The sequence below is a fragment of the Tigriopus californicus genome, chromosome 2, assembly GCF_007210705.1.
Source record: "Tigriopus californicus strain San Diego chromosome 2, Tcal_SD_v2.1, whole genome shotgun sequence".
NCBI lineage: Eukaryota > Metazoa > Arthropoda > Copepoda > Harpacticoida > Harpacticidae > Tigriopus > Tigriopus californicus.
Window position 1 is genome coordinate 7,438,442 of NC_081441.1, and position 25,506 is coordinate 7,463,947.

The 25,506-nt window shown below is 44.6% G+C and overlaps 5 protein-coding genes across 5 annotated transcripts; 3 read left to right on the forward strand and 2 right to left on the reverse strand.

Annotated features, from left to right (window-relative positions):
* The first annotated feature begins 377 nt into the window (after positions 1 to 377).
* LOC131893109 (dnaJ protein homolog 1-like) lies at positions 378 to 6,563 on the forward strand. The gene is made up of 3 exons (XM_059243052.1): positions 378 to 936; positions 1,011 to 1,651; positions 5,822 to 6,563. The coding sequence occupies exons 1-3, from the start codon at positions 711 to 713 to the stop codon at positions 6,059 to 6,061; spliced, it is 1,107 nt and encodes a 368-aa protein (XP_059099035.1). The 5' UTR covers positions 378 to 710; the 3' UTR covers positions 6,062 to 6,563.
* Positions 6,551 to 10,133, reverse strand: LOC131893094 (A-kinase anchor protein 17A-like). The gene is made up of 8 exons (XM_059243034.1): positions 9,787 to 10,133; positions 9,320 to 9,714; positions 9,059 to 9,242; positions 8,831 to 8,979; positions 8,514 to 8,754; positions 7,676 to 7,939; positions 7,263 to 7,594; positions 6,551 to 7,192 (listed from the first exon to the last, which is right to left on the reverse strand). The coding sequence occupies exons 1-8, from the start codon at positions 9,988 to 9,990 to the stop codon at positions 6,628 to 6,630; spliced, it is 2,334 nt and encodes a 777-aa protein (XP_059099017.1). The 5' UTR covers positions 9,991 to 10,133; the 3' UTR covers positions 6,551 to 6,627.
* A 245-nt stretch (positions 10,134 to 10,378) lies between these two features.
* LOC131893102 (zinc finger CCHC domain-containing protein 8 homolog) lies at positions 10,379 to 12,081 on the forward strand. Its single transcript, XM_059243045.1, has one exon. The coding sequence runs from the start codon at positions 10,646 to 10,648 to the stop codon at positions 12,014 to 12,016; it is 1,371 nt and encodes a 456-aa protein (XP_059099028.1). The 5' UTR covers positions 10,379 to 10,645; the 3' UTR covers positions 12,017 to 12,081.
* Positions 12,082 to 12,462: 381 nt separating this feature from the next.
* LOC131893101 (transcriptional adapter 2B-like) lies at positions 12,463 to 14,194 on the forward strand. The gene has a single exon (XM_059243044.1). The coding sequence runs from the start codon at positions 12,629 to 12,631 to the stop codon at positions 14,093 to 14,095; it is 1,467 nt and encodes a 488-aa protein (XP_059099027.1). The 5' UTR covers positions 12,463 to 12,628; the 3' UTR covers positions 14,096 to 14,194.
* Positions 14,110 to 17,247, reverse strand: LOC131893091 (transferrin 2-like). Its single transcript, XM_059243031.1, has one exon. It carries the CDS (start codon positions 16,926 to 16,928, stop codon positions 14,208 to 14,210), a length of 2,721 nt encoding a protein of 906 aa, XP_059099014.1. The 5' UTR covers positions 16,929 to 17,247; the 3' UTR covers positions 14,110 to 14,207.
* Positions 17,248 to 25,506: the final 8,259 nt, after the last annotated feature.

Consider the following 25,506-nt stretch of genomic DNA (forward strand, 5'->3'; position numbering starts at 1 on the left):
CTCCTCCTGTTCTTCTCCATCATCATCATCATTCTGATCGAGGCAGGGTAAAGTTTTGGGGCCTTCATAGCGGTGGCGGCGGTGATGGATAGAAATATAGACATGATGTGTAGGTGGGAAAGGGGGCCTAGAACGATGATGATGATGAGGGCGAGAGGTCTGAGTCATCTTACCTTGGGTGCTCGCTGGGCTCGGTCTCCCCCGCTTCATTTCGTGAATCGTAGGTACGGACGACATATATGTATGATACACGTAGCCTGGGCATGTTGGGTGAACGTCGAATGAAAGGCACTCTTTGGGAGAGCGAGATCCGCAGTCTGTAAAACGAGGAGAGCAACCGTCGATCCGAGGTGGCTTCCCTGCTCCATCGATTCCGCACATGCATAGCAGTTGAGCTTGGATAGGACATGAGGAGGAGCGATGATCCTGGAAGAATCCAAAAGCTCATCAGGCCAGCTTGCAACACATTATATACACACGGCCGTCAGCGAGGGCTCAGTCGGTCTGGCTGTTTCTGTCGCTGGCTTTGCTCCTTGACTCGACCGACCCTTCATCCAGCTTCTTCATCTGAGTTTGTCGACAAGAAGATGTCTTCCAGGTTGTGAGAACACTTTGGCTGATCCATTTGACGATGAAGAGCTTGAGTTCGGTCAAACATTTACCGAGACTCTTGTTAGTGCTAAGTGAATGAACGTGCGTGATTCAGAACGATGAGGATGGGTAAAGATTTCTATAAGGTGTTGGGCTTGGCCAAAGGAGCCTCGGAGGACGAGATCAAAAAAGCCTACCGAAAATTGGCCCTCAAGTACCATCCAGACAAAAACAAATCCGCCAACGCGGAAGAACGATTCAAGGAGATTGCCGAAGCCTATGAAGTGTTGAGCGATAAAAAGAAGAGAGAGATCTTCGACCAATATGGAGAAGAAGGACTCAAGGGTGAGTAATCTAATGGGAGGTCAAATCATGATTAGACGATTTCCCATTGAACGCGCTCCATCATCTGTTTCCAGGCAACATGGGCTCAGGGGGCGGAATGGGAGGTCACACCGGGGGGACGAACTTCTCGTACACGTTCCACGGCGATCCCCGAGCCACCTTCGCCGAGTTCTTTGGAACCTCCAATCCGTTTGAGAGCTTCTTCAACATGCCCGGCATGTCGGACTTATTCAATGACAACGTCATGGATCACGATTCTCTCCACCGTGCCCATCACCACCACGATCCATTTGCTAGTCTGGGCGGTGGTCTGGGCTCGTTTGGATCGCGAACCCCTTTCCGATCACAATCGTTCAATGTGGGCTCTCACTCAAGTGGGATCGGGCGAGGCAAGGAAAAAGTGCAAGACCCACCGGTGGAACATGATCTCTACGTGTCCTTGGAAGACATCTTAAGGGGCGTGACGAAGCGGATGAAGATTTCCCGACGAGTGGTGGCCAACGATGGCACAGTCAGAAAAGAAGAGAAAGTCCTGACCATCAACGTGAAACCAGGATGGAAGTCCGGCACCAAGATCACCTTTCAACGCGAGGGCGATCAAGCACCCAATAAGATTCCTGCTGATATCGTGTTCATTATCCGGGACAAGCCTCATCCCAATTTCAAGAGGGAGGCGTCTGACCTCAAATACTCTTGCAAAGTGACACTTAAGGAGGTAAGCCACGACCAACACGGTGAAGGCGAAGAAGAAAAGAAAAAGCTAATCACCTTCACTCACAATCATGAAAGACAATTATCGTGATAAAAGACAGAGATCTACGTAGTCACCGACTCACGTCTTCGGAAGGGAAAAAGAACAACTTTCTTCTTTAATCGGCCAATATTAAGGTGGCAGTCTTAAATGAACGTCTCAATGAGTGGGGAATTTGTTTTTGTTCCCAGAAATTAGGGACAGTTGGTTGGAGACGAACGATATATGTTTCTGACATGATTGACATCCAATTTTACCAAAAAGAGAAACGGAGTCTGTTTCGAGTGTGCGGGAAAAAAATGAATGAGTAAGATTCAATATTGAATCTCACTGCTTACGCTAGCCTTCTTTCAAGTCAAATGTGAAATGCAAAGCACCGAAAAGCATTTAGCATGTCTAGGCGAAGAAAACAAGTCTGACTAGTGATCTTTCTTTCTGAACATTTCCATGTCTCAACAACAGACCTTATGTATGATGCTCATACGGTATTTGCTTGGTCCAAATGGAAACTGATGATGCGAGTCCACCAGAGATCTAGAGCAGAGGACCGATCCCATTAGAATCGCCCCACAGTGGCTTCAATGTTCAAATCGATAGATTTCGCTCCACATTCTTTGCAATGTGTATGCAAACGGTCTAGTTATGCAAGGTTTCCGGAAACTCTCACCGACATGGCAGTGGTCCTTTTGCATCTACAAAATTTCCCACAAAGCTCACAGAAAGAAATAGATCTAGGTGTTAGTAGCTTCTACTCTACGAATGTTTTTCACTGTCAAACACTTCAAAGAAAGCACGAGTGTGCTTCTCTCATGTACAGTACATCGTACTACATAGGGTAGGGATGGAGTAAGTAATGTAGTAGGCAAGCATTCAAACATCAGTCGCTGCGCACGAAAATCAGCCTTGGCAGCACAGATTGCTCCAAAATGGGACACTTTGTACTTTCACAGCCCTCCCGTTGCCTTCCATAAGTTATGGAATAAGCTATTGATGATTCGGGCTTCAAGGTACGCCTGTGAAGACACTACTACTTAAGCCTTTGACAAGTGTCGTGCTCTGCATGGGTGCATGCTCTCGGAGATGACTTGCCAAATCATAACCATAATCACCATAGCCTTCTGCTTGAATTCCTCGAATCACCCTGTTTTGTAAGCTAAGTAGTAGTCAACGAATGAACGAAAAACATCTTCCCATCTTCATCATCGTGCTCCGACAAACGATAGCTGGCTGGCTTCGTTCTACGTATACTCTGCACACTCTACACACTACGAAGATTGGGTGCTAGGCTGGATTGCAACGATCGAGTAAGCGAGTGCCTGGCCCACCCCTCCCATCCCCACCCAGGATTGCCCCGTAAACATAGGCATGACATCATTCGGCCCAATAGCAATAGCCAAGACGATCCTGTTCCCGAGTCGTTCTGAAAATCTCTTTCAAGTGATCCAGGAAAATGGATCAAACTTGGTTGCTTTACGGGGATGTCTTTAAGCAATGGTCGGTCGAGTCAACTTTGTCATTTTGGAGATTGGACTTGCTATGTCATAGCATGAAATTGGCCAGACATTCCATTTTAGACCCATGACGTCATGCGATTGGCTGATAAGGACACAAACGATACGAATCCGAACCGTTTTGGGCGGTGTAAAATTGGTCAGCACTTCGTGAGATGGGATAGCTAGTACCTGATAAGCCCAAAAATATATTATCGGTTGCATATACAGTAAGTGCTTGAGGGGTATGGTAATGTGAAGGAATTCATCATAATTCGTGTTCCGAGTTGACTTCCTCGATCGACAGATGTCTGCGGATGATTCTACCGCCTTGGATGGATCAATCTCTGTGAGGAGGAGATTCAATCTCTTTTCTTCAAAGTGTCATCGTACATCAAAATTTCTCCTCAACGATTTTCTCTCCACCCCATCCTCATTCCTCGTATATTATGGACATTTTGCCTGCATCCTTGACGAAATGAAGGTTTCTTTCCTGATCATTTACCACTTTTGACATTTCACAAACTTCCAGCCGAAAAAAAATGATGAGATGTACATTCAGTACACCTCTAAAACAGGATGAATTTGAGATACGAAAACATGAGTGAGGCCTCCCTCCTCGCTCGCTTTGAACCGGTCATTGGCAGAAACTTGACATCCGCACACCACGATTAGTCACTTTTCTCAGCCCTGACCATAATAATTGATCAAATGTAATTTGCATGCCTTGCACACACTCTTCTCGGACTTACTGAATTTGGTTGGAAGTGCATATTTCATGACAAGGCTTTTAGTACTGCGAGAACACGTTCTCTGGCAATACAATGGATCGAACTCGAGACACACGCTTGGGGTATTTTTTTCTTCTCCTAAGAGCGAAACTTTCTCTCCAAGAAAGTTGGCGGCCATCGACTCGTCTTCCAGTTCTTTATAGTTGGTGGAAATTCAAATCAGGTTTTTGAATGGGAATCATTATGACAAGTAGGTTTCATTTCATTTCACTGGGATTGAGTTGAGGTTAGGGCATAAAGTAGTTCGTGAACGCTTTCAGGCGAATAGATTTCATGGCGGTGATTCTTTGACTGGTCTATGATCCAAGGAAGTGAAATTTTTCCGGTGGTCACATGATTCACTACTCGCCAAGTCACGAGTCACGCCAAGGTGGTCAATGCGTTTTCACTGCGTTTTCAATGCAACTTGGTTTGGGCCAATTCACGTCATTGTTCTACCTACCCTTCCGACAATCATCGACCAGCCAAACGACGTCACATATCCCCAGAATACAATGCCGCTGTAGCAGCACTAGGATTATACAAAGCACTCAAGATCTAAAGACATCATTCAGCTTTGCACCCGAACCTGATAGGTAGGATTAATGCACTCTCTGCTGCCAACCAAAGCCAGCCAACCAAAAGAACGTTGACCCCAAGGCTTAAGCAAGAACAGCTCAAGGCTTGGACCGAGTCGCTCGACGTAGATCAAAATGAGATCGGGGATAGAGTTCTAATTAGCTAGATCTGAGTTTCTCAAATTCGAGCCAGTCTTAGTGCTAGATGAGCAATAGAATCAATTCGCAACTCCATTTAGACTGCACTCGAAAGTTATGGGTCTGAATGGCCCAGAGCATCTCCAGGCAATGAGGAAGATGATCAGATGGAAAAGTATGACCGTAAAAGCTCGAAGGACCTAATCGATATCGCGAGTCTTTTGGGGGGATTGTAACATTTCCTCATAACAGGGCACAAGATGAGTGAGTGTGTCCTAAAATTCCAAATGCCTCGTGCTGACTGCTCAAGCGTGAAAACTGGTGACAAATGGTTTTTGGCTACATTCGCAAAACAAAAACAAATATCATATTTGGTTGAGATCAAAAAGAGGAACTTACTTTTTATGGTCATGTCGAGATAGACGTCCATGTCAACCTTCAGAAAATTCAGATTTACCCACTTGGCAAGAATAGATAACAATAGCAATGGCTAAATTTCCACCTTTGAACAACCCGTCTCTGACGTTATTGGAAATAAGCCATGACATCTCCGATCTTGATCTGGGTCCTGTTTTTGGGCTCGTTTTTTGATTTCCAATGAAAGGGCTAATTCTTTTTGACGGGCGTAAAATCACTCACTCGTGCAAAAGGCAAACGCTACCAATCATATACAAGAATATCCAAGAACTAAGTTTCTCTGTCCAAGTTTGTAGGCATCCATAGCTTGGCTCAAAAGGATGAAAAGATTTAAAAGTTTGTTACTAGGCCCAAATCACTTAAACATGGCCCAAGTGTGAATTTACGCCTAGAAAAATAGAACCCCCCCATCTAACTGATGGGAAATCTTCGCTTGTTTTGAGGGTGAGGCAAAATGTCCGTACCATGAAACATGTGGATTTTGAAATGATATTCTGCACATGTGTAAATGAGCTATCCCTCCCTAACATGTTGGGTCGAAGATACCAAAGTGACTCATTTGATTTGGCTTAATCCCTTACCCACATAAGGTCGAGGCTGATGGCGAACAGCGGGAGTCAGGTGTGATTTTTGCTTTGTTTTGGCGGATCGGAATGGGTGGATGGTTAGCTGTTGGTGGTTCCCACGCTCAAAATAGGATCTTCGTCACAATCCATGGTAATTTGTGTCCATTTGTTTCAGGCACTCTGTGGGACAAATGTCGAAGTACCAACTCTGACCGCCAATGAGAAGATCCCCTTGGACTTGAGCGACGAGATTTTGAAGCCCAGCACTGTGAAACGAATCGTCGGCAAAGGTCTGCCTCGTCCGAAGGAGCCAACCAAACGGGGAGACATCCTCGTCACGTTTGATATACAATTCCCTGATAAACTCAGTTCTTCGACGAAAGATTTCATTCATCGGAATCTACCCAATAAATGAATGTGCACATGTGCACTCTCACGCTCCTCCCCTCGTCCACCCCACAAAACCCCGACTAACAACACAATTCAAATACAGATCCTACCCTGTTGGAAGATCATCGGCAGTGGGAAATTGTTTGTAATGCAAAAATACGCTTTAGGCTGTGTCTTCCCCCCTTTCTTCTTTCAACTCGATTCAATCATCCATCCATCCATCCATCCATCCTCCCAGCCATTCAATTGGAAGTAGACCTCTTTCTCTTTCGTACCGTGCCTAAAATCATCCAAGATCAAAATGCTCTATCATGCTCGTATACCTATTATATAAAAAAAAAAACGTGGAAGAACTAGTGCCCGGAATCAGTATGTGTTCACGTGAATGAGACGATACTGCCACAAGGCAAAGACCACGTCATTGTGAAACAAGACTGGGCGGATCTTTTGATATCCATTACTTGGTATCACTTGCTGCCCTGCCCTTGCACACTGTCCTTGCACAAATAAGACCTTATTCAGATTTTTCTGTTTTCAATTATTTCAATAGTGCTGTAAGGAATCACATTGGCAGAGCAAGAAACTCGTAGGTCATCGGCGCATTCGCCGATGGCCAGACTCTGACCTGGCATCGGGATATGTTCGTGATGGATAGTCCTCCCGGCTATCATGAGTGCGATATCTTGGGTTATCGTGAGATCGTGCTTCATTCCGAGGAGCACGATACTCTCGGTTTCGACTCTGACTTTCCCTCTCATAACGACGAGATCCGTGGTGATTTTCTCGAGAACGAGACCGATTCAAACTTTGATGGTCGTAATGACGTGGATCTCTTCTCTGAATGGACTGTTGTTGTTGTTGCTGTCGCTGTTGCTGTCGCCGTTTATCGCGTTCCAAACGCTCTCGAATTCGAATTTGCTCTTCTAATTCTTTCTTTTGCACATCTTCATAATGTTCACCCGGTTTTAAGCGGCGATGGCCGGAACGACCCTCCCCATAAAGATGCGGATTGACCATTTGGTCGTAAAGTTCTTCTTTGGCTTGCTCTGCTTGCTTGGCCGCCGCTTTCTCTTCCAGACGTTTTCGAAGGCGTTCTTCAGCTCGAATTTCCCGATAGCTTGAGACTGTCTGCTCTTCATCCATATGAGCTTGACGTCTTTAAAAAAATGTAAAAACGTCTACGTTAAAACTGCATACATTTGAAACATTCGAAAAACTTGGTTTACCTTCGACTGCCATGACGAGATTCGTCGTCTCTAGAATTGGAATGCCTTTTCTCCCGAGATCGTGATCGCTTATCCCTGTCGGCAATATTTTGGGCCACCTTAACATGCGATTCAATTTCCTTTCTTCTTCTCTTGGACTCTTCCTTCTCTTTCCGTTTCCTATCCTTTTTCTTTTCTTTTTTTCGTTGCCTCCGGAGCCGTTCCTTCTTCTCAAACTCTTCTTCATCGGTCGAAGTGAGAGCCAATTCCTCATCACCATCAATGTCTTCTTTCTCATCGTCTGAGTCTTCATTTGACTTCATCTCCTCCACATTCTCTTCATCAGATATGTCCTAAAATTGTAGGAAGAATAGAGGTTCTTTGGTCAATCCCTCGTTATAGCTGTAAAAAAAGGCAGGAGGAATCAGATTTACCTCCAAACCATCTGATGAGGAATCCGAATTCGAAACCAATCCCTGTGTTCGCCGGAGCCGATCCCCAAAATGCTCCATTCGATTGAGCTCCTTCTGCTTGAGACGTTGAACAAGTTTATCGCGGAGTGCCTTCTCATCCTGATCCTTGAAGGATGTACTTAAAATGGTGGCCGCTTTGGCAAACGTGCCCTTGGCTTCTTTGGCAGCCGTCCTCAACAAGTCTTTCTCCAAATTCTTCACATCGTTTTCACGATGTTTCATGGCCTAAACGGACGCAAGAAGGGGGAGATTATGATCGACCTTACCTGACCAAAACTCCGCCCATTTACGGAGTTTTTTTTCTTTTTTTTTGTCTTCTCGCCCATTTCTACTTGAGCCCCCGAAACACATGAGAAGAACTTGAGCAATAACTGTTTTTACCAATCGATGGTGACATTCTTATCGTTGACGACAATGGAAGCAATCCTTTCGCCCGTGTTCGAGGGGGTGGCAAGCTCAACGAGTAAAAAGTGAGATTCTTAACGATTCTTTGCTTTGCTTGGACCAAATCATTGCTTGAACGTATCCATTTTTTCCTTCAATCCAAACAACACACCCTCCTATCGTCTATTTACTTTTTGGCAACTCTTAATGATTCTCATTGATCAGTTTTCGGTTTCAAAAGAAAAGCAAAGAATCGTCCCTGATGAATACAATAATGATCTTCATCAAAAGAACGACCATCTGGTCGCTCGGTCATCTCTGAGATCCATGATCGCAGCAGGTATCAAGCCAATCGGTCAAGACGTTGCCACAGACGTTTAGAAAAATCCAACCAGGTTGGAGAAGTGAAGATCACCTTGACCCGGTCGAGCAGCTCATCCAGAAGCCGGATGCTCTCCAGCTTTCTCTGGGCAATTAGGAGTTTTCTCTCTTCCAACGCAATCTTTTCAGCCACCTCCTCCTCGTTGTAATGGAGTTTTTGTTCGAGTTTGCGTTGTCGTCGTCGCTCTTCCCGTTCCATTCTTCGCTTTTCTTTCACACCTTTCAAGGCTGCTTTGCGTTCCGCTTCCTCACGCTCCTCTTTCTCCATTCGGCGCCTGTTGCAATAATTGAATAATAATGCCATACAACCACTCCATTCACATTTGTGAAGAAGTCGACATGAGGACTCACAATTCGTCTGATCGCTTCAATTCCCTCAATTCTTCTTTTCTCCTCTCGGTTTCTTCTAATTCCCTCTCTTTTTGGGCCAGTTTTTCGCGCTCTAAGGCTCTTCGTTTGATTGTGGATTCAGCCAAATGCTTGGTGCGATCAAAATCTACCTGGAATATAAAAAAAACAAGCATCTTCTGACTCTGACTCCACACATTCCAAGACAAGAATGGTCTTCCAAGGTCTTACCACAATATTGGCCACCCAGGCTCTCTCTTCGAAGCGATCCTTAAATAAAAGCTTCATGCCTTTGAGAGAATTCATGGCCTTGACAAAACCGATATATTCTTTGTACTGAATGTAGGCATCAAACACCAAATCCTGACCAAAAGTGAAAATTTGAATCCCTGAAATGGTCGACTTCATCTTTTCCCTGCATCGAAGATAACAATTCATAGTGGTTATGGTTGGCCAAAAAAAGATGTCAATACTGCCGTCTAAGCACTATACCGATAGGGATCCAGCATGGGGATATCCACGGCCCGAATCTCGCCGAAAGTGGCAAACACTTTCTTGAGCACGTATTCGCTGGGTTTGTCCTTGGCCATGCCGGACTTGTCTTGCGAGTTGAGGAACCACTGACAAGGCAAGTTCTTGATGTAGACCGTGTCTGGCCTCTCACCCGCTTTCATCTCGTTCATGGCACGATTCTCGCGGAAGTAGCTGTCCCACTCTTGTCGGGTGGGAAACGGAGGCCGTGATTCGGCTGCCCGCACTTTCAGCAGCTCCTGAAAGCCACTCAATTTGATGGTTTTCATGTCGATCTTGGCCAAGACCTGATCCATCCAGCCGTAATTCTCGATCTCGGCCTCAAAACGAATGAACTCCAAGGATGATTTGACCACCTAAAAACGGACAACGGGCAGGTTCTAAAGAATATAGGTATCAATGCCATGTATCCTCATGGCCAATCGGACCTTGAACACGGGAAAGTGGAAAGGCTTGGCCATCTCCTTGACCTTCTCCATGACTTCCCAATTGGAGATCTTGGCCCCGGATTTCTTGAGTTGCGGCAGTTGCACCGAGATGTTCATGCGGGAAATGGGCTTCAAATACAGGCTTTGATGGCGGAACAAGTCCAAGGTATCCTTGAAATCCTGACATATCTGGATCACACTCATGGTGGAGGAGGCTAGATCTGGCTCACTCGCTCAACCACCGCTCAAGCACCAACACGCCTTCAAAGTCCGGCCCCAGGGGTCGGCGATCCTCTATTCGAATGAGTTTCTGTCTTCTTCTAATCTGATTTTTCTTGATTTCCACACGAATCAGCTGAATGCTTGACAAACAGGGTGATGACTTAACGAGTCATAGTTCTAAGTCATTCTGAATTCATAACTCCGAAGTCGGTTGAATTTTATCGGACGACAATTGAGATCCTCTTCCGCCCTACAACTAGATAAGATTCATAAATAAATGCAAATAAGCGATATGACGATGCAAAGCATGTGGAAAATAGCCTCTAAGGCATTGCTCTGCTCGAAACGAAATGTGTGATAAGAGATGGTGGCATTGGAAAACATGGTATACTTTATGGGCTTAGCCCACCAATATAGAGAGCTCTGGCAAGTATTCATCACCCATCTCAAACATGACGGTCAAGGCAATCGGACCGGTGTCCCAGATCCCACATCCCCGACTCGTTCCTGGTCACCCTGTTCGTATTTGCGTATTTGTTGTTTTTCTTGAACCTGCATCACTCCGTCAATTATTGTCAGCGAGCGGAAAAATAAACCAAGTCCCCCCTCCCCCAACACCCACACCCACACACCCATCATGTCCACCGAGGAGCCCAACGATCCACCCATCGATCCGCCTATCGATCCGCCTAGTCCGCTAGCCACGGTGGCCGGTGAAGGGCAAAGCCCCGCCCTCGGATCTGAACTGGAATCCATCCTCCTTTTACGCGAAAATCCTGAGGCCTTAAAGACCCGCATTCAGACGCTCTTGGCCCAACGGGACCAACTTCGGGCCCAGCTCCAAGATCTCGAAGCCCAATTGGCCGCTTCCGTCCAGAGTTCGTTCCTGATTGACACAGAGCCCATCGAGGACGATGAGGTCGATCCCGGTGGCGCGGTTTCGGAAATCGTGTACGAATCCAAAATGGAGTGGATCAAGTCCGGCCAAGACTCGGCGTCTTTGGGACCGAGGAACACGTGCTTCAATTGCGGAGGCAGTCATATGATTGCCGATTGCCAGGAGCGTCGGGATCCGCGACAGATTGCCAAGAATCGCAAGGAGTTTCTGAAGAATCAGCCAGCGGGTAGCGGCACTTCCCGATATCATTTGGATGAACCTCAGAAATTTGGGCATTTGACGCCGGGTTGGCCGTCGGCTAAATTACGCGAAGCTTTGGGACTGCGGGCCGATCAATTGCCCGGATACATTTATCGCATGCGGGTCTTAGGCTATCCACCGGGTTGGATGAAGGAGGCCGAGATACGACACTCCGGGATCGCGCTCTTTGTCAATCAAGGCCACGCCTTGAGTGATTTGGGCGCCGAAGATGGCGAAGTGGTGGAAGCGCATGAGAAAGTGCGATATGATTTAGATCGCTTGGTGACGTGGCCCGGGTTTAATGCGCCCTTGACCGAGACGGTGCGAGATGAAAGCCACTATTATGACGCCCCGCCCATGTCGGAGAAGCACTCTTTGGCGGCCATGCGTGCGGAACTGTCCTCGAAAACACAAGGGGGCTATATTCGGGGTGAGATGCAGGACACCACTTGCCGAAAACGCAAACAAACCACGGATGCACAGCCCGCCCCTCCCGGAGAGGCAGACCCGATTGACGAGGAGCCGTGTCCAGCTAAGAAGAGCAAAGTGGAAGTGGAAGAAACAGAAAACGAAAACCAAACGGAAGCAGACGGAGTAGGCCAAGAAATGGAGCCCTCTCAGCCCATGGTGACACAGCCCATTACCGATGAGGCCTCTTTGATTAGCAAAGGTGTGGAAGAAGGCACACCTATTGTGCACACTTACTCGGACTACAAGAGCTTACCCGATCAAAACAAATGGGCAAAAGATGTGACCGATCACATCTTGTTTGAGAACCTTCCCGATACCACGGGCAAGTGGGATCAAATGCGGAAAGTCATTCAAAGAGGGCGAAAAGTGCGAAGCGAATTGAAGCCCGACAAATCCTAATTTCTCTTGGCTTGTTTCTATTTTGTTGCCATTCTTGAAAAATATACTCGACCTCTAAATGTGGGTATTGGTATCGATATAACCCCATAACTTCTGTTCTCGAGTGGTTGACCGACATTGATCTGCAAATTAGACAATAATCGCATTGGAAATTGGAGGCGGACGATCCTCCGGTAATTTGGTTTATTTTATGTTTACTTTGAGACAGGGCTTGGCAACACTGAACTTTCAGGGCGGCCAAAAAGTGACTACCAACTTTCTTCGAAACAGTATGTATTAACCCAATATTAAAACGACGACTGTGCCTGCGATGACCATGCGTTATTTGCACATGAACTGATTGGTCGAACACAAAGAGAATCATATGGTAGCCAACACAGAATACGAAGATTATCCATTCATCATTTTTCTGCTCGCTGGTCAATTCAGCAGCCCTGACGCTTGCCTGCCTCTCTGTTGAACCGAAAAAAAAACAAAGCGAACTCTGCAAGCAAATCAGGAACACAGCGACAACCTCCCAAATCCGAGCCCGCATCCGTCGGCTGAGCATCCGGATCACCTAACCTGGCCTGGGAGTACCCTAGCTTCGCCGATGGAACAATCCTAGCTGTCATGTCCTCCACTCTGCCGGCTAAAATCGAGAAAGAGGTGGGTTCGGGCGTGTCCGAGCTCTACCAACGCTACATCTGCGACTACTGCCAAGAGGATATCGCCGGACTCCGCATCAAATGCGGGGACTGTGCCGACTTCGACCTGTGTCTACCGTGCTTTGCGTGCGGCGCCCAAATTGGGAAGCACAAAAACACGCACAAGTATATATTCATGAACAATGGGGGCTTTAATTTGTTTGCCCAGCCTGAGGATGACGTTTCGAATGGGAGTGGTGGGGCGGGGGGAGGGAATGGAGGGCGTTCCAAACGGAGTGTAGGTGGAGGTAATGGTCTTTCGTTCAGTCATCATGGGCTCATGGTTCGGGAGGAGGCCGATGGTCATCTTTGGAACGCACGGGAATGCATGCGTCTCTTGGATGCGGTGGAAATGTACGGCTACGGAAATTGGAAAGATATCGCGGGGCACATCGAGACCAAAACAGCCGATCAGTGCAAGGAAGAGCTCATCAAACACTTTATTCACGGCATCGTAGGCAAATACACTTGGAAAGAGGAGTTACGAGGATACGCCGTTGATCATACTCAAGCCGCAGATCGTGGTCCACTCTCGCCCACTTTGACGGGCAAGCTCCCGCCTATAAATGTGAGTAGCCAGGAAGCCTTACTTTTGGGTTACATGCCGCATCGGGATGACTACGAAGATTTTGACAAGGACACCGAGAACCTAGTGGCTCAAATCGCGGACAAATCTGTCGAGGACGAAGATGTGGATGTGGCTCTAAAATTGGCTCAATGTGACATTTATGAGCGCCGTTTGCGAGAACAAGTACGTCGCAAGCGAGTGGCTCGAGATTATCAGTTGGTGTCCAGATTTTATCGAGAGAACCCAATCGTGCAAATTGGGGGTGGCTCCAAGTTCTCGCCCCTAAAAATATCGAACCAAGTGAAGGCCGTCAAGAAAGGGGAAGGGCCGAAACAAGAGGTATTAGATGCCTTCAAGAGCCTGACCCAGTTCCTCACGGCACAAGAGCAGGTCTCGTTAGTAAATAACCTGTGCTTGGAGAAAGAGCTCAAAGTCAGAACTAGCGAGCTGATCAAGTATCGCATTCACGGCCTGCGAAATGTGTCGGATCTCATTCCCTTCGAAAAAGCCCGATTCAAGCGTGAACTGAAGTTGAAACGAGTTGCCAAGCAAAAGAACCCCACCATAGCCGGATATCCCACCAAATTTCTCCCAACCCATGGTGATTATTCATTAAAGGCCATTTTAAACCCTCTGGCCACCCAAACAACCACACAAGGAGGGCCGACAAACGGAGGCGGTCAAAGTGGAGCCTCAAAGAAACGTCCCAAGAAGACTTTGTGGTCTAGAAAGAAGATGAAGACCGGGCGAAGGCTCCTCCTTCAACAAGGATGTATTCTAACTCTGGCCAGTCCAGCACGTAGGGACAGCTCAGATGTCAATTAAATTCACGCACAATGTCTCTCTTGTTTCATTGTTGATTATTTCCATGTCAAGTATTATTTCCACGAACTACCGTATGAAAATAGAAAACTAGAATACTTAGCTATAATGCCTCTTACACGTATTGAAACGTCAGGACCAGAGAGATCACGAAAAGCAGGGAACTGATTTGAGCTGTCAAAGCCCTAGATCGGCATTCCACCAAGGAGTAGGCCTTAAGGAACTCCTGGTCCAAGTACACGGTGTAATCCCTCTCCTTCTCGGGCAGAACGATAAGTTGCTGGGTAGCGTCTTGAAAAATGAGATCCGCATAAGGCGGGGTCGAGTAGAACATGGAAAATGAGAACTCATCGTGAACCTTTTGACCATAGAATTGTTGGGCATATTTGAAGAGGTTGATAAAGGCACTCACTTTCACTTGGCCAAATCTTGGACTGGTCACTAAAGCATTGGCCTTCACTTTGCCTAAGAAACATTTCTTGTAATCCCGAGCGCTTGCTCGTGTTCCGTCTCTGCATAAGAGCTCGTAATCGGTGGTCAACTGATTCCGCGCCCACCACGCTTTCCGTTTCCCGTCGCAATTTTCAGTAACAGTGGTGTGCTTAACAAACGCCACATTTCCTCCTCCTTCAACAAGGCAGCGGAAGGCCCCAGTGTAACCGTAGTAGTCCTCCATGTGATTTCGGTCGCAATAATGACCCGCTTGACCGTGACACAAGTCACACAAATGACTGTATTGCCAATAGTTCGACTCATAGCGGTTGGTGAAGAAGGTGGATTGCGCGCCTGGAGCGCAGGCTTTGCTGAAGTACTCGGCGGCGGCTCGAACCGAGTCGCATCCATAGTCGCGAATTCGTTCATTTCCGATCAACCAAGCCATAGGGATGATCCAACCGGCCGCCTGTCCCACTCCAGTGTGACACGTGTTTTTCCGCTTCAAGTAAATCAACTCGGAGGAGTTGTCTCTTTGCTTGGTCACGGCTACGGCGTAGTAGTGAGGTGTGCCCAAATTGTACACTTCAGCCATAATGGGTATCAAGCCGTAATGCCAACCTCCACGATAGACATCACCAGCATCGAGCATGACCACGTCCGCTTCACCCTCATGAATTTGCCTCATGCACTCAATGTGGGTTCTGGCTCGCTTGCAACTCATCTTAGGCTCCAACAGTTGAGCATTGAGAGCCGTTCGCATTCGAACACATTTGGATAATTCGGCTTCGGAGGTAACACAGAGCCTCATGTCCCCCACGGGGCATTTTCGGATTCCTTCGATTGATGTCATGGGCGTATTTAGGGAACCACCGTAAGATTGACCTAGAAAAGCCTTGTAGGACATGTCGTTTGGTTTGATGATCTTCATGCCTTTCGCACCGTCAGAGAACAAGAGATTGCGGAGCATCCCGTATCTTGGGGAGCTCTCGAAGAGCTTAAACGGTTTATGTCCCATAGCATCTTCATCTTCGTCTTGATCGTAATTGACTTCATTGTTTAACGAAGATGGTCTTGGTGTTGGATTATCAAAAATGTTGTCGTCACCGCGGTTAAGTTGGCGCCTTTGCCGACCCGCTACGTTTCGGCTCCCTTGTCGGAACGGGTCCCTATCCTTGTCTCCATATCGAGTTTGATCCCCGAATTGTGAGGATTGGTTTTGCCCATCTGAACTCCGGTCTGGATTCCTATTTCCAAACCATTCTCCTGGATCTCGATTACTTGGGTTGTTCCAGAAATTGGAAAATGATTGAGAGCTGGACTGACCATTATTGTTACTGTTGGATGCGTCCATGCCGTTGTTCGGATCTCCTCGACCAAAGTCAGATGAAGGTGAAGATGGCACCAGTCCAGGCCCATACAGATCAACAGCCTTATTCAAGAAGCTTTGTACACCTTGACGCTCCTTCATGTCCATAGCGGATGATACCACCACTGCCTGTCCGGGTGATATTCCCCACGCGCATTCTTTGAACGACGTGACCGGTCTTCGAACAAATGAGCCGTCCACGTCGCCAGTGGGACAAAGTAGCTCGTAATCATCCTGATTCTCGAGCTCCTCCCGGAGGACGCGCTCATGAACAAATGCCACCTCTCCCTTATCCTTCAAGCACAACAATGCCCCCGTGTAATCAGCGTAGGGATCACGGGTGGTGCATCGCACTCCTGGTGTGTCGGATCCGCACAGTTCACAAAAGTTGTGGGAGTTATCACCCAATGGGTTGTAACGGTCCAACAAGGAATCCACGGCGCAACCTTTGCCGAAAAAGTCAATGGCGGACTTGACGTGGTTGTTACAGTCTGAAATATCCATGAAGTCGCCAGCCATGAGTCTATAGATGGGAATGATCCATCCAGCCAAACTCCCCACAGTGCCAAAGCAAGCTCGAACTCCCTTAAGATCTCTCATTGTATTCACATTAGGCAGGGTGTTCCGTTTCACGAGCGCCACAGAATGATGGAAATCCTTGTTTTCGTCGTAGACCTCTCTCAGAATTGGAACGAGACTGTGGTAGCGGCCCCCAACAAAGACTTCTCCGGCATCCAATGTCATGATGTTTGGGTTGTACTTAGAATTGATATCCAACACCCGCATACATTCGCCTTTGTTCTGATATTGCTTGCATTTAATGCTGCGGAAGTAGCTGCCGAATGTGATGTCCGATATGAGATTGTCTCGTTCTGCGGCTTCGGAGAATTCCTGACATTTGATGAGTTCCTCCTCGGAAACACAGCACCATAATAAGTCATTGTCGGCCCGTTGGATGTTGGCAAAATCGCTCTGTGACCAGCTTGTACTGAAGCGTAAACTTAGAAGTATCCAGGAGGTCAATAGGTAAAACATGTTGTCTTGCACATGAAAACAATCGCATGGATTGTTGATGTTGTACAGTTTCAAACGACCATTATGACAACACCCTGATGTAAGTTGTCGTTACCTGTGGATGGATTGCACGAAGTATGAAATCCTCAGGTTGCGCCTAAAAACATCGCTCAGTGGGATGAAATCAGGCAAGCCGAAATCGTAGAAGCTGCTCCCTTGAGTTTACTGGATAGGGAGAGCTCTCAACAACTGGGCCGGTTTGGAGGGGGCAGAGCAGGTAAGACATCCCTGGTACTGGAGCATGTGGATGTCCAGGCAAGGGCAAGAATTTATACCTGCCTGATGTTGTTTCAAAGCTGACCCCCAGACAAACTTCGACCTATTCGATGGCTGAAAACGCTATGGATTTAAAGCAGAGAGGGAAAATATCAAACATGAAGTAGTTCTTGAAGTGTTAAGCATGAATCCCGAACGAGAGGGACCAAACCGTGATTTGCTTCAATCAATGAAAGAATGAATTATTTGAGCATTTTTTGGTTAGTTAGTTAGTTTCAGTTAGTGTTCGTGCGATAACTAAAATGATCTTTTGAACAACGGCGCACTTTCTGCGCAAAAAAAATGTTTCTGAAGTTGTCATGTTTTGTAGGAATGGAACCGAGGCCATTAGCATATATAAGACATTGGTTGTATTGATTATTCATATCTACTTATTATGTATCTCCATTCATGGGTATTAGAGGGTTGTTTCAGGGAAGCAAGGAAGAGAGAAATAACAATATTGTGACACCTTAGGGACCCTGATACATTTGGTAAAGTTCAATGTTCATCTAACATTCAGTGAGGTTAGATAGTTTTGCCACAACGAATGAACTTTTCCCTCCATTTGCGCACTTTCCTACCACTAACGGGAATGAAATCCCTAGCATTTCAAGACAAAAAAATATTGTTTTGTTTTCAGGTTATTATGATACTTCAACAAGAATTGTTCCAAACTTAAAGAACATTTTGGTAGATCGTTCAAGCTCATCAATTTATTTGAGCTCAAAAAGAAATTGAGGCATAACAGATCATTGTGATACTACTTTCACGTCTGCTTTTGTTAAGGGCATGAAAAATATGCCCCTCGATAATATGTTCTAAATGCTCAATCGGTTGGGTAATCGTGGTAAAATATGCTCGGAAGCCATGCTGGCTAGGAGGAAGGACATCATGGACTTCAAGAAGTTCTACAAGTTTGAACTTCATGATGTTCTCAAACACCTTAGCAATATTCAAAGTGAGTGAAATTGGCCTATAGTTATTGGGGAGCGACTTATCTCCCCCTTTGAAAAATGGAACATGAGCTAACTTTAGAGAGGATGGAAACTTACCCTGATTCAAGATGCAACGCATCAAGTACAAAAAAACTGGAGCAAGAACCAGTGAGCATCTCATCAGAAACAGAAGTCACACCCATATCCCACATATACCCACAACCACACATATATAGTCTTAGGTCACACCATCAGGACCAGGAGAACTTGAAAGCCTCAAGTTCCTGATGGCTGCTAAAGCATCTTGATATGTAAATATGAGATCATCAGATTGCTCAACTTGGCTAGCCTCCCCAATCTCAACAGACTCGTCATTAGAACAATGAGCTGTTGGTTCTAAACTCAGCGGGGTTGTAAACACACTGGAGATCTGATCTCCAGGCATGTTTACCATAGTCTCTACATTGCTAATGGCTTCCCCATCAACCTCAAAGGGCCCAACAGAGTGTTTCATTTTTTTCTTAGAGTTCGTATAAGAGAAAAAAGCCTTCGAATTCGACCTGACCTCCTGAACCACCTTTCTCTCACTTTGAAATTGGTCATTTTCGATGGAGGCCTTAATCTCACCCTGAATTAAGTCCAATTTTTTTGGAGACTACCCACAATTACGGGATTCGAAGTGCTCTTCAGCCTTTTTGCTAATTTGCAACTCTTTTTGATCAAAGTCTTCCTATATTTTGGAATTTTTGTCTGTGTCCCACCTTTCGGAACACATTCAGAGATTGCTTGACTGGAGCAAACTTCCTTAAAAGCTGAAACTAATTGAGCAATTGCTGTATCTATGGAGGATTCCTGTTTCAGAATTGAAACCAGGTCCAGCTCTTCTAATCTTTCAATAATCAATGGCCAATGCCCATCCTTGAACTTGAACTTAGCTAGACCGACGTTTTTAGCCGGTCTTACTTTAGAGCACGCCGGATTTTGAGTAATGGTCGCCCCTATCTCAAGAACTTGATGATCTAACAGATTATTGGATCAGATCAGGGTCATTGGAAAAGACCAAAGACCATTATGCACTCTGGTGGCCACACCAACATGCTGGGAGAAATTGCGCAAGATCGCAAATTCTTCCAGCTTTTTGAACGACTGAGATGTCGATTTCGAAATGGGAATAGACCCATCGGGACTGGCCTCCCACTCTACGACGCTAGCCGGAAAATTAAAGTCCCCTATGCAGAGAACTTTCGAGCATACTGCCTGATCCAACACATTTTCAGTGAATTGGAGAGCTAACATAAAAGAGCTTACTGAACAAGAAGGGGACCTATGTTACAATGGGCACCGATTTTGAAACCAACAAGATTGGCAAATAGCAGAAATTTGGAACAAAAACCTTTCCAGTCATTAAGTATCTATTTCACCAAACCCAAATTCCATTGAACATTCCATAGACCACTAGAAACTGGACTACAATGACGCCACAGACAAATCTGTTAGAAGGGAATAATTTGAATTGTAAGACATTATTTAAAAGCAATACTTACCTAATTTAGACAACTCTTACTGCTACATTCACATGTTTTTTCTGTTGTACTTCATCCTATTTTGCCTAACTCAAAAGTATTTAAGCACGTAAGCGATTGATTTCATTTCCATCAAATGCATTCGCAAAGAAGGTTTCTCTCTCTTAGGGCCCCTTGAAGCTTATCCATGTTCAATAGCCCCCTTACGCTGCACGAAATATGTCTAACGTTGTGCACTTCAGAGAGCTCTTTGTCACTCAGCCTCTTCCAATAAAAGGGCCGATTGAGCCAATTCCTTTTTATTGAATTGTAATGCGTTTGTGTTGCTTTTGGCTGATTCTATTAAAATCTTTTTTATAATTAGTGCCCCGGGTCACATAATGTCTGGAAAAGAAATTACGTTCAAGGCAAGGCGAGAGCAGGTCATTTAGCAATCTACCGTGCCTCTTCCCGTTTTCTTTGGGCCGTGTGACGTTGCAAATAAGAGCCCTTATAGCAAAAAATAATATGTGCTCGAATGGTTGTGCCAGTGATTGCCACCAAAATGGTTGATGCCCTCCATGTGATATATTTACAGGTCATTTATAGATATTTTTTTAAAAAATGCACCCAATTCATTTTCTTGCTACGTTTGACAACAATGAAGTAAATACATGACACAGAAAAAGCCGCCTTGGGAGTGAACTGAAGAACCACAGAACAATGGACAGGACGTTTTGGGATCAAGAATCTCATGCGCGTACTCTTCTACCACAATGGCTCTAGCTTGGACGTTACCCAGAATGAGACTCCGCTCACCATTTTGAACAGTGTATTTTCCACAGATCATATAAGGACTAGATCTCGCATTGGCCCGACCTCAGTGCAAAGCAAAATGGATTTTGGGTCAGCAGATCTGTACTAGAGCTGTGCATTAGATCCAACAGGGTCTCCGAATCCAATCCGAGCTGATCTTTGGTAATCCGAATCCGATAACTTTTTCCTTATCCAACCAAATCCAAATCCATACCATGAAGTCCTTCCTCCTACCCACCACGGGTTCCGAGCACATTTTAGCACGGTTACCCAACTGATTGAGCATATAGAGCAGGTTATTGAGGGACTAGAGAGCCATGAATCAGTTGATGTAGTCTATCTCGACTTTGCCAAGGCCTTTGACACGGTAGATCATGGCCCTTCAGTTAACAGGCTCCATGAGATTGGGATCCAGAGCAAGGTTCTCAATTGGCTAAGAAGTTTCATTTGTGGTAGGAAACAATCAGTTAAGGTTGAAGGATCCCTTCGTGACATACATGATGTCAAGTCAGGTGTCCCTCAGGGCTCCATTTTGGGTACTCTCCTTTTCATTATCTTCATTGCTCCGCTTCAGAAGCTTGGTAGTTGTAATGTCAGTATCTCTTCTTATGCTAATGATACAAAATTGGTAGTTGGTAGGAATGGTCAGAACTCCGGTTGTCTCTTAGAGGTCCTAGACCAAATCTACTCCTGGGTTACTGCAAGTAACATGGCACTGAATGGAATGAAATTCCGCTCACTGACCTTCGGGTCGACGCCATTAGACACTCCACTATTAGATGATGAAGGTAAGGACATTGAGCAGGTCTCATCCATGAAGGATTTAGGTGTAGTTCTCCAAGATAATGGAAAGTTCGATGAGCATATCCAGTTAAAAGTTTGTAAAGCTTTTCAAACATGTGGTTGGATATATGGTGCATTTAAGTCCAGAGATAGTATCACGATGCTAGCTCTGTACAAGTCGATTGTCCAGCCGCATCTTGAATATACCTCTCCCATTTGGGCTCCAATTAGTTCAACAGGTTTGCAAAAGCTCGAGCAGGTCCAAAGATGTTTTACTAAGAACATTGAAGATGTGAGAGAGCTCTTGTACTGGGAGAGGATAGAAAGGTTGGGATTGTTCAGTATTCAGAGAAGGTACGAAAGGTATCTGATATTGTAAATTTTCAAAAGCATTCATGAGCTTTGTCCCAACCCAGGATTTTGGGTCAATTGTAGTGATCGTAGGGGCTTAACGTGCCTTTTGAGAGCACCTTCAAGCCCTTGAGAATCCAAGCTAGTTAAAACAATGAAGTCCACGTCTCTTCTTTCTCGGGCTCCTTCATTGTTAAATTTGCTGCCCTCAAATATTCGTAGGGCGTATGTAGGCGTTGATCCAGTAGCAGGATTTAAGTCAGACTTGGACAAGTTTTAGACTAAAATTCCGGATCAACCTTATATTCAAGGATTAGCCAGATCAGCCAACTCCAATTTGTTGGTCGATCAAATAATATATATAAATAAAAGTCAAGTAAAATGAATAATATTCTCGTCTTGAAGTGCTGGGATTCCAATCCCGGTAGCGGTAAGGAAGTCCGCAAAAAAGAAAAGAAAAAAATACCGATTCCGAGAGCTCTGCCAAATCTGAACGCATTCGAATCCTAATTTTTTCTCAAATTTGAATCTGAATCCGAATCCGAGCTATATTTGTTTAATCCAATTACAATCCGAAATATTTTGCAAAATCTGCTTTTTTACCCAATTGACTTTAAAAGAACTCATTTAACTTTAACTAAATCTGCTTTTTTGCCACTTCAACCTTTTAAAATGATGAGATTGAGTGGATTTGCTTTAGTCAAAATACAGTTTTCCTTTTGCACTAATGTTTTTTTTGCAACACTAATAGAATAGCATAAATTTTCTTTGTGTCACATGCTTGAATTGTAGTACTATTGAATGTAATTATGTAATCATAATAGTGCAACAATAAGGAATGAATTTGGAGGTTTAGTAATTTTCATTCTTTTCTTACCGCCGGCAGAAAAAAATGGAAATGGGCCGTTGGGCCGGGTTGCGGCTGCTCGGACAAGTTTGGTCCGAAACGAGTTAATTGCATTTATTAGCAATGACGTGGTCTCTATCACGGTTATCATGATTTAGAATCAATACAGTGTGTTTGTGCGATGGGGATTGGCTTTGATTACATTTAGTTACGTGATTCTCAAAATCAAGTTCCGAATTCAGGGAGCCAGTGAGTTGATGGCTCATTTGTCTGCTTTGGTTGAAAGTGATTAATGCAAGAGAAGTCGATCAGCCCAACACCCTGCAGCCCAGGTACCAAAATGTGTTCCAAGCAAAGTCTCAAGTGGCTTGGTTGGAGCATGGACGACTTTACAGTGGACATATTTGACGCCGAAAATGTACCCTAATATTATAACGGAAATTTTAGAAACCATTGAACTCAGCCTCCCGACCAGAAATTGAAAAAATCATGGTCACGCTCTCCAAGCCAGGCAAATTCCCTCGCCATAGACATTCGAAATATTAGGGAGGAACGTGGCTAGTTTTAACCTGTAGCTTGAGGAATTCCTGTCCACCAGGATTTTTTTTTCAACTGTCCAAGTTCTGTTGAGGTAAACGGGTGATACAAGATGGACGAACCGTGAAATATGACTTGTTCGAATAAAAAATACAAGTGACAAGAATTCGTGTAAAGTTCCAAAATATTTTTGATGTGAGTGGTTGCCAGAAACATCCAAGCACTCCTTGAAAGTGAATCAGACCTGTTTTATTAACTATAGAGCGAAAAAGGGGCCAACTACTACACGATCCTGGAATTCCAATGTCAATCATCTTGAGTTATAAACAACAATATACGTGAAAATTGGACAACGTTGACTGACCATGATCAGCAGTAGTCTCTTAAACAGAATGGAGAGTGAAAACCGATCCAAGGTAAGGCCTAACTCATCGTTTTAGCCCCGTTTCCTAATGAGATCAAAGCCTACCGGGGTATACGGCGACAATTTGATAGACCTCCAGTTGAATTGAGATCTCCATGGTTGGAGTGACTTTTCTTTGACAAGCCCTCTAGCTCAACCCAACAAAAAGCTCCGTCGATTTTACAAGATGATGGTACAATAAACACAGAAATTTCCCAAGTAAGCAAGTAAGAATATTTTGAGAGAAGAAAAGCTTTTGGGTATTTAAAATAAGGCTTCAAAGATATTTGTTTTAAAATTTGATTCATGGCTCAGGCTGGGAAAAGGAGATTGACACTCTGCGTGCAATGATACAAATTCTTATATTCATTTAGCTTTTCTTGCAATTTTGAACTTGGATCCAATCTGAACTCAATCGGACTTTTTCCATTCCGAATCCGAATCCCAACGAAATGTGCAATCCGACTGAATCCAAACATAAAAATTGTTGGTACATCCAACCCAAATTCAAATCCAATTGCATCTGAAAAGTCTGATCCGATGCACAGCATCCGTAATTTCGGATTCGGATTCGGCTACATTGGGGAAAAAATCTTGGATTCGGATTACAAAAACTCAGTTCGGATTGGATTCGGAAACCCTGTCGGATCCAATGGACAGCTCTAGTACAGATCTGCTGACGCAAAATTAATTTTGCTCTGCACTCTGCACCAATGCGAGATCTAGTCGGTATGTGATCTGTGGAAGATACATTGTTCAAAATGGTGAGCGGAGGCTCATTCTGGGTAATTTTAATATTGATAAATCAATTAGTGATTTAAAAAGTGGATTATTTAAAGAAAGCTAAAATACAGTTATTGTTAAGTAATATCAAGTTTTGTAAATATGAAACCCAGTATTATTCAATTTGTTTTAAGCTTTTGCTTTTCATGATATAAGATCAATTGCGAATTCATGCATCCATTTTAAAATATAGGGATATTATGCATTTAGCATTCATTTTGTAGAAGGGAAGAGGTTGATTGAGAGTTTTATATACATTTAATCAAGATTTTTGTGTCTAAGTATTGACACAAGTATGCATAAATAAATTTTAGCACATAATCTGAAATTCACTGAAATGTCTTCATTTTCATTTATGTTATTTTGTAGGTTACCGTCCAATGACTTGTAGTCTTATGTCGGCTACAAGTGGCTTAAAGATATGCCACTGGGTCGTTGCTGCCGAAAAAGTTGCTTGTTGTTTAACCTGCACATTAGGGTATTAATTTATGGCATCAATTTTGCTGATTCCATAAAAAGATGTTTTCATCAATAAGGGCTTTCATCATTAGGACATTGAAGCTATTTCAAGCACCATTAACTATTCTACTAGATATATTTTGAATGCTCCAATAGTAATTAGGAAGGTAGCCAATCAGGCAATGTATTACTTTTTCAAGGTAGCTTGACCCCCCCAAGTTTCAAACCAAAGGAAGGTTGAAAGAAAATTTTGACACTATTTCATGAAGAAAATTTAGCGTCATTTACCGCCTCTGTTGGATTGGGTTTAAGATGTTGATAAATATGACAGATTTTTGATTGACCTTAAAAAAAGTCCATATTCAATTTAAAGTCTTTGACTAATTTGTAAACAATTTCTAAAAATAAAGTTCCTCCTACTGTTCATGTCCAGTGATGACCTCGTCTTTGCCATAACCTATACCTAAAAAATCTCTAAAATAGGAGTAGATCCCCCGGCATTTCTTGCAGATAGCCTCACGCTAAATTTTCTACCTCTTGGCAGCTTTGGCCGGGAAGCGTAAAACACTTAGGAAGGAGAAAAACTAACAGGACAATATCCAACTGTGACGTCATTTCATAAATTCTCCAAACTTCTTCCTATTTTCTCTGAGATTCGAGGAGTTAAAAGCCAAACCAGTTTTTTTCAGTTTGAACCGTTTGTTTAGCTACAAGCCCTGGAACAGACATTCGAATCTGATGTCTGTCCATTTTGGAAACCAACGCTCTTAGGCTGTGTAGTCACCCTGACCTACGGCGCGGGCTCTCTCAAAGAATACAAGCCAGTCCTAAGTCTCCAAGGAGCTACGTTGATGTTGGTGGGCGC

What these genes read in the sequence shown, in the direction of transcription:
- LOC131893109 (XM_059243052.1), top strand. Translation starts at nt 711, where the DNA reads ATGAGGATGGGTAAAGATTTCTATAAGGTGTTGGGCTTGGCCAAAGGA. An exon ending in TGGAGAAGAAGGACTCAAGG is followed by an intron (nt 937 to 1,010) that starts GTGAGTAATCTA and finishes ATCTGTTTCCAG; the next exon opens with GCAACATGGGCTCAGGGGGC. An exon ending in GCAAAGTGACACTTAAGGAG is followed by an intron (nt 1,652 to 5,821) that starts GTAAGCCACGAC and finishes CATTTGTTTCAG; the next exon opens with GCACTCTGTGGGACAAATGT.
- LOC131893094 (XM_059243034.1), bottom strand. Translation starts at nt 9,990, where the DNA reads ATGAGTGTGATCCAGATATGTCAGGATTTCAAGGATACCTTGGACTTG. An exon ending in TTGAAGCGATCAGACGAATT is followed by an intron (nt 8,755 to 8,830) that starts GTGAGTCCTCAT and finishes TTATTGCAACAG; the next exon opens with GCGCCGAATGGAGAAAGAGG. An exon ending in CCTCATCAGATGGTTTGGAG is followed by an intron (nt 7,595 to 7,675) that starts GTAAATCTGATT and finishes CTACAATTTTAG; the next exon opens with GACATATCTGATGAAGAGAA.
- LOC131893102 (XM_059243045.1), top strand. Translation starts at nt 10,646, where the DNA reads ATGTCCACCGAGGAGCCCAACGATCCACCCATCGATCCGCCTATCGAT.
- LOC131893101 (XM_059243044.1), top strand. Translation starts at nt 12,629, where the DNA reads ATGTCCTCCACTCTGCCGGCTAAAATCGAGAAAGAGGTGGGTTCGGGC.
- LOC131893091 (XM_059243031.1), bottom strand. Translation starts at nt 16,928, where the DNA reads ATGTTTTACCTATTGACCTCCTGGATACTTCTAAGTTTACGCTTCAGT.